The following is a 7,720-nucleotide window of genomic DNA, read 5'->3' on the forward strand; positions in this document are numbered from 1 at the left end:
GCCTGCGTGTGCGCGGCTGCGCGCGGCCCAGAGAGGCAGTGGAGACATGCAGTTGCGATGTGAAAAAACGCCATTTGGTTGGGAGCAGATGGTTGGCTTGGGGGGCTGTCCGCGTCTTCAGAGAGAGTCCCCGAGGGCTCCCCTTGTATTCAGAATCAATGAAAATTAAGCGCAAAGAAAGATGAAGAGTCAGACCTCGAGTCCCGGCTTTGTTCGTCGCGGCTGCTGGTGGGCAGGAGTTAAAGTACAACAGCCCCCTATAGAAACACTTAAGTTAAACAGTCTCCCCATAGTCCACCTTCAGAAAAGAGGAGGAATGCGAGAAAGGAGCTTTCTGCTTGATTTAACCAGGACAGAATCGCGTGGCATAAATTATGCTTGAAAAGAATAAGCGAAGTGGGCATAAATCTGAGGGTTTTCAACCTGCTTTTCAAGTGATGCTTTGCTGGGGTAATCGGGAAATGTGTGCAACGTCAGGCCAAAGAGTTATGGATAAAAGTATGATGATAGCTGGGTGACACGGTTTCGCTCTTATTTACGGCCAGCGGTTCAATAACTAACTCTGGAGTGTGTGACACCTGTCGCATTGCATCTTATTGCAAATTCATGTTTTTGCTTAGGAAACGCATTAGATAAAAAAAGTTGTATTTATGTACACTTAAACTAAGAATGTATAGCTTTCTAAACGTTTAACATCCAATGCATAAACCTATTGCGCGTAACTGTGTCACTGATGCACCATTGTTGCATTCCTCTGGAGCGCTTTTAATTAACGCGCTAATGAAGACCACCCTCGCGCATCCACACAAACAAACGCTCGCGAGACGGAGCGAAAAGAGCGAGAGCTCGAGTCACTTAACAATATGAACGATTAAAAGAACACATCGGAAACTTCCTCGTCAAATTAAACGCAAAATAATTGATAAAACACCAAAACAACAGAAGCTGCGAGGTACTTTAGTCAGGGATGACATGTAGAGAGAGAGGGGAGCTCTTTCTCCCCGCGACATTGTGAGGGGAGCAGGTGCTGTGGGAATTACCATACAGCTGAAAGCGCACAGAAAGAAAAAAAACCTTCTTCTCCCCTCACACAATAACAAAGTGCCTTAATGACAGCCACGCGAACGACACACACACACCAGTTCAGCGTTTACAATCCAGCTTAGAGACGCAAACTCCAAACTCACAGAGTCACCAAAACTCAAACCACTGAAATGAGCTGTTGTGAAAAACCCAAAGGATATGCGCGTTCACTTTACATGACCTAAATATGTGAGGTCCTCACTTTTGAAACGGTCAGAACAAATATGGACGGTAGTAAAATGCCACGGTTAACTGTAATATAATACCTATGATCTTTTAAGATGTAATGTAATTTTACTGTAAAATGTTCTAAAATGCGTTAGAAGCAGAGATTAATTATAAAACTGTGGTAAAAACTGACTGAAAATGAGTTTTTGTCATTCTACTTTGCATCTAGGCTGTTTACAACATTTCGTGTCTAGTTGTTAGCATATTTTACAGTGATCAACCTTTTAAAAGAGCAAATATGTTTGCATTAATATTATAGAATGACTTTTAACCTTCTAATTTAGTACAAATTAAATAATCCTATAAAGGAAAAGTTTGTACTGCAAAACCCCATGTGAGCACAAACGCACAGTTTTCATGTTTAAGCTCAGAAGACCACAAACCCCGCTTCTGTCCCGTTATCAGGAACGCGACATTCCTGCAATGTGTGATGTAATCTGGTTTAATGTCAGAGTGGGATGTACAGGATTCTCGAGGTTGCTTATTTTCCTGTATGTAAATTAGATTTTTTTTTTTTTTTTTTACTCTCTCTCTCCCACTTTGGCAAAGAGTTGCACATTTTACAGCTCAGTGACCATTTGCCCATTTTTTCTTTCTTGGGGGGATTGGGGGTGGTGTAGATTGAAAAGTGCCCCTTTGTGACAACCAGAGCCAGATTGGGGAGTAGCTCATTTGCATCTCATTACCCTAGCAGTCGCTGCCTGTATATAGCCGGCTGCAGGAGGACTGGGACATTAAACACGCACAATCCAGTCAGTCTCTCACATTGAAACAAGAGCACGGGAGGAAAGCTAGGATCATCTCTACGCCAATCGTATAACCGGAAAATAAGAAAATAACCCTGCGCCTGGGTTTACTGCATTTGTTTCGGCTTCCTTAACTATCTACAAGTGGACTGCAAACTTTTGAGAACTTGGAGTAATCGCGTTCTGAGGGAATTTCCTGTTCGTCCCCCTTTTGCGCATCGGGCTTTCCTCTTTATATTCGTATTTGGGATTTAATTGCTTGATTTTATTTGGGCTTGCATGAGCAGATAAAGTGAAAGCAACCGAGCATCAAGCAGAGCTGCCTCCCACTGAGTGGAGAACTTCGGGTCTCAATGATTTATTGAGACACGGTCTCATACAGCAGCTCGGCCAGTGGACGCTCCACAGCAGTTCAGAACCGCTCCACCATGGGACGACTTATGATAACTGCTTTGCTTTGTGTCATAATAAGTCAGGTAATTAAAATTGGCATCTGTTTTACAATACGTGAGCAAATGATCTCACAGTGGATGGCATCTTGTAGTAGTCTAATGAATCCGATTTCAATTCCTTTTCAGGGGTATTGTTCTGGGGTTTTCGAGTTAAAGTTGCAGGAGTTTCTGAACAAGAAAGGGGTGTCAGGCAACGCGAACTGCTGTAAAGGATCCGCGTCAGATACTCAGCAGTGTGAATGCAAAACCTTTTTTAGGATTTGCCTGAAACACTACCAAGCCAATGTGTCTCCAGATCCTCCATGCACCTACGGTGGCGCAGTTACTCCAGTGCTCGGATCAAACTCCTTCCAAGTTCCCGAGAGCTTCCCTGACAGCTCCTTCACCAACCCCATCCAGTTCCCATTTGGGTTCACATGGCCGGTGAGTAGTAGCTAGTTACTTTCTTCTTTTTCTTAACTTAACTTTTCTTTTCTTTTTTTTTTTTTGCATTATACTTTCTATCTGGAAAATGCGTCCGTTTTAACGTGGTTTATAGTAGCTATAGACTATGTGACATACAAATCCACAATAATGACGCATAAGGACTCAGGATGTGGGTATTTAGTGGCGTTTGTGGGGTGGGAAAAGGCACATTCCCTGGGTTGGAATATAATTGTCAGCTCAGTGTGAAATTCCGAAACCTTTCATTTTGCTGCAATAAGTAAGTGTGAAATCGGAGAAATGAGGCTTGAATCCCCAGTGCGATCACACCTCAAGCCATTCACATCTTCCGTTGCATGTAAAACAGCATGAGGTGTGGAGGAATGCGCTCCTGCTCTAATTTTGTCGATTTTTCTTTCTTTCTTTTTCAGGGAACTTTTTCGCTGATCATCGAAGCGTTGCACACCGATTCCAACGATGATCTGTCCACAGGTAAGACGATGCATTCAATAGGAAAGAATGTTTTAAGCAATCATCGTGGAGCAATAAGATAACGCTGAAATTAAAACGTCCACAGAAAACCCAGAGCGTCTCATCAGTCGCATGTCCACCCAGAGGCACCTCACAGTGGGAGAGCAATGGTCCCAGGATCAACAGGTTGGTGGGAGGACAGAGCTGAAGTACTCCTACAGATTCGTTTGTGATGAGCACTACTACGGCGAGGGCTGCTCGGTCTTCTGCCGCCCCCGAGACGACACTTTCGGCCACTTCACCTGCGGTGAGCGCGGAGAAATTATCTGCAACTCTGGATGGAAAGGACAGTACTGCACAGAATGTGAGTATAAAGGATATCTGTGACCCTAGAGCACAAAACCAGTCATAAGTTGCACGGGAATATTTGTAGCAATAGCCAAAAATAGCTTACATGGGTCAAAATGATCGATTTTTCTTTCACGCCAAAAATAATAAGTATATTAAGAAAAGATCATGTTCAATTACCGTAAATATATAAAAACGTAATTTGTTCGCTAAGGACTTCATTTGGACAACTTTAAAGGAGATTTTCTCAATATTTAAATTTTTTTTTTTGCACCCTCAGATTCAAATAGTTGTATCTATTGTCCTAACAAACCATACATACATCAATGTAAAGCTTATTTATTCATCTTTCAGATGATGTATACATCTCAATTGTCCCTTATGACTGGTTTTGAGGTCCAGGGCCACATTTAGCATGATTTTTGTGTGCATTTGAAAGCTGCTAGTGCGCATGTTTCGGTATTTCGCAGAAAAACAACAACAACAAACTTCGTCGCTAAGGTTGCAACAGGCGTTTGTGTGATTCAAATGAGGGACGTTGGCCAAATAATGGCACGCGTGCCATAGATTAAATGTAACGCCTGATTGGTTACTTGGCAGAGCGCTCGGCGCTGATTGGCTCAGAGCGGTGAGGTATTGTTGGAAGGGGGCAGCTGCAGAGTGAAGGTAGACAATAGAGCAGCTGTCCTGCACTGGCACCATGTACACCAGCTGTCCACCCTTATCTGCGCAGGCTCTGGGTCGTTATGGGGAGGGGGTTGGATGAACAGAGTGAAAAAGAGGACTTCTGACCCACAGTTAGGGGAAAAAGGGGCTTTTGTTTGGGAAGCTTTTGTATGAGTGCAACTGTGTTAACCAGAGTGTCCTTCCAATGGTTGTGAGAATAATTTTTTTTGTTACCCTCAAAGTATGGGTGAAGAGCTTGGGAAAAAAAGAGCTGGACTACTAGAATAATAATGGTGTCAGAAAAGAACTGGTATTAATAAAAAAAATTTATTGTAATTTTTTAATTTTTTACAGCAATCTGTCTTCCGGGATGTGATGAAGACCATGGGTTTTGCGACAAACCTGGAGAATGCAAGTAAGTGGAATGATGATTTTCAGGTCCTCTGTGTTTAAGACTCAACTTTCATTGCAGTTGAAGTTAACAACATACTAACAGTTCTTCTGTGGTGTTTTTAGATGCAGAGTGGGATTTAGTGGGAAGTATTGTGACGACTGCATTCGCTATCCGGGCTGCTTGCATGGCACCTGCCAACAGCCGTGGCAATGCAACTGCCAAGAGGGTTGGGGAGGCCTCTTCTGTAACCAAGGTGAGCCTTCGACACCATAAACTAAGTAGTTGATCAATTTGTTAGTTTAGAGTTGACTCGAGACTCAGCCGGAGATTAACCTACATGTTTTTTGTTGCAGATCTCAACTACTGCACACATCACAAACCCTGCCAGAATGGGGCCACTTGCACCAACACTGGCCAGGGAAGCTACACCTGCTCATGTAGACCTGGCTTCACTGGGGACAGCTGTGAGATTGAGGTCAACGAATGCTCTGGCAGCCCATGCAGAAATGGAGGCAGTTGCACTGTGAGTATCCCTAGATATATGGATCATTGCATTCACTGTGAATGCATTGTTGGTCTAAATTGTTCCCTGGATTTCACAGGATCTTGAAAACACCTACAGCTGCACGTGTCCTCCTGGTTTTTATGGAAGAAACTGCGAGCTGAGTGCCATGACTTGCGCCGACGGCCCCTGCTTCAACGATGGACGCTGCGCTGACAACCCTGAAGGAGGATACTTCTGTCAGTGCCCGACGGGCTTCGCTGGGTTCAACTGTGAAAAGAAGATTGATCACTGCAGCTCCAACCCTTGCTCAAATGGTACATCGAAATCTCCCATTTCAAATGCATACCGTGAGTTGTCCGAATCAGATGTCTCATGTCTTTTGTCCTACTTATTCTTCTCCAGGGGCTCAGTGTCTAGATCTCGTGGACTCATATCTCTGTCAGTGTCCTGAGGGTTTCACTGGAACACACTGTGAAGACAACATCAACGAGTGCGCAAACTATCCCTGCCAGAACGGTGGCACGTGCCAAGACGGACTCAATGACTACACCTGCACCTGCCCGCCTGGATACACTGGCAAGAACTGCACCTCTGTGGTCAACAAGTGCATCCACAACCCGTGCCACAATGGTGGCACTTGTCATGAGAGGGACGGCCGCTATGTGTGCGCTTGCATCCCGGGTTACGGAGGGCGTAACTGTCAGTTCTTGCTCCCAGAGAACCCAGAGGGACAAGCCATTGAGGGAGCTGACAAAAGGTACTCTTACGATGAGGACGATGGCGCCTTTCCTTGGACGGCGGTTTGCGCCGGGATTATATTAGTGCTTTTAGTCTTGATCGGTGGCGCAGTCTTGGTCGTCTACATCCGTCTGAAGCTGCAGCAGAGGAGCCAGCAGATCGACAGCCGCAGTGAAATCGAGACCATGAACAACCTGACCAACAACTGCATCCGAGACAAGGACTTGTCCGTAAGCATCGTCGGATCCACGCAAGTGAAGAACATCAACAAGAAAGTGGACTTTCAGAGCGAGGCCGCGAGCGGGGAAAAAAACGGATTCAAATCTCGTTACTCTCTAGTGGAATACAATCTTGTTCATGAGCTGAAGCAGGGGGACGTGGGAAAAGAGGACTCTGAGAAGAGCGAAGCAACCAAATGCGAGGTTCTCGACTCGGAGAAACACAGAAATCATTTGAAAAGGTAAATATTGTTGCGTGGGGATTGCCGTTACTCTGGGTTTTGTGGCGTAGTACTAAACGTGCTTCTTTTCATTTTCAGTGATTCTTCAGAGAGGAAACGTACAGAATCTTTGTGCAAAGACACAAAGTACCAGTCAGTCTTTGTTTTATCAGAGGAAAAGGATGAATGTATTATTGCAACCGAGGTAAGCCGAGAACCTCGCTTTTGCTTGCAGTCGCTTGCGAATCTAGATTTCCGAACGCTTAATTAATTCATCAATCTTTCTTGTTCCAGGTGTAACACCACAATGGAGCTGTAGCTCGTCTCGTTCTACAGGAGGTTTTACTCCAGTAATGCTGCTCAAACCAGAGGGAAGGTTTCCTTCATGTGACTGCTGCTGTGAAACTTATGTTGAAGGTGATATTCAGAATGAGCTGGTTCTCAACTGAAGTAAACACAGTGACTGCAGGAAAGGACGTTGGGCCATACTGGCTCGGACTCTCAAAGTTTGTTTCCCAGGAATGTGCCAGACGGACTCGCTGCACTTCCTGTAGGGACGGTTTTACCTCATTGCACTATGATGGGTTGTATTTTTAATGTATTTAACACACAATTGAATCGGATACTGTGTATGCATCTGCACTGACTGCAGTGTGTATCTGGAAGGTCTCTGATCATTACATAGATCAGAAGGGGAAAAACACTGCCATGAATTATGTTTGTGACTGATTTGTTCTTTGAAAACTTGTATTTCTTTTATTTAAGTGTTATTTGTGATCGATCTGTTTGTGGTTTATTGTTTCGTGTGTGTGAGATTTGATGTAATTTAAAATCTTTTTCTTTCTGTTTTCATTTTGCAAATTTGTCTATTGTAAATAAGGCACTTCGGGTCGATGTGACTGTTTTCTGATGTAAATGTATTTAAACATGCGGTCAAAATGTACAGGAATTGTTTTTATTTTATGTTGCCCATGAAAAAAAGGAATCACCTTAATATTTTTCCAAATAAATCCCGTATGAAATATCAAGAAATCGGTCTGAATCGGACTGAGTTGAACTGTTCACCATCTTGGAGTAATTAATCTCCAGATTTATGTGACGAATGCATCGTGTTTGTCCTGAGACAAAGCCACACCCGATAATTGCAAATTACTGCCTTGTTCTTGATGGCAGGATATTTTGGGGATGTAAGAGCTCTTTGACAAAAACATCAAAACCACTTTTTGC

At 43.8% G+C, this 7,720-nt stretch overlaps 1 protein-coding gene across 1 annotated transcript; it reads left to right on the forward strand.

The window, feature by feature from the left end:
- The first annotated feature begins 2,001 nt into the window (after positions 1-2,001).
- On the forward strand, positions 2,002-7,517 carry dld (deltaD). Its single transcript, XM_052571883.1, has 11 exons — positions 2,002-2,533; positions 2,636-2,932; positions 3,364-3,424; positions 3,510-3,767; positions 4,772-4,832; positions 4,934-5,064; positions 5,165-5,334; positions 5,414-5,630; positions 5,719-6,514; positions 6,593-6,698; positions 6,788-7,517. The coding sequence occupies exons 1-11, from the start codon at positions 2,486-2,488 to the stop codon at positions 6,791-6,793; spliced, it is 2,151 nt and encodes a 716-aa protein (XP_052427843.1). The 5' UTR covers positions 2,002-2,485; the 3' UTR covers positions 6,794-7,517.
- Positions 7,518-7,720: the final 203 nt, after the last annotated feature.

This window comes from Carassius gibelio, chromosome B13 (genome assembly GCF_023724105.1).
Source record: "Carassius gibelio isolate Cgi1373 ecotype wild population from Czech Republic chromosome B13, carGib1.2-hapl.c, whole genome shotgun sequence".
In the NCBI taxonomy this organism is placed as follows: domain Eukaryota; kingdom Metazoa; phylum Chordata; class Actinopteri; order Cypriniformes; family Cyprinidae; genus Carassius; species Carassius gibelio.

What these genes read in the sequence shown, in the direction of transcription:
- dld (XM_052571883.1), top strand. Translation starts at nt 2,486, where the DNA reads ATGGGACGACTTATGATAACTGCTTTGCTTTGTGTCATAATAAGTCAG. An exon ending in AGGCCTCTTCTGTAACCAAG is followed by an intron (nt 5,065 to 5,164) that starts GTGAGCCTTCGA and finishes TTTTTGTTGCAG; the next exon opens with ATCTCAACTACTGCACACAT. An exon ending in CACAGAAATCATTTGAAAAG is followed by an intron (nt 6,515 to 6,592) that starts GTAAATATTGTT and finishes TTTCATTTTCAG; the next exon opens with TGATTCTTCAGAGAGGAAAC.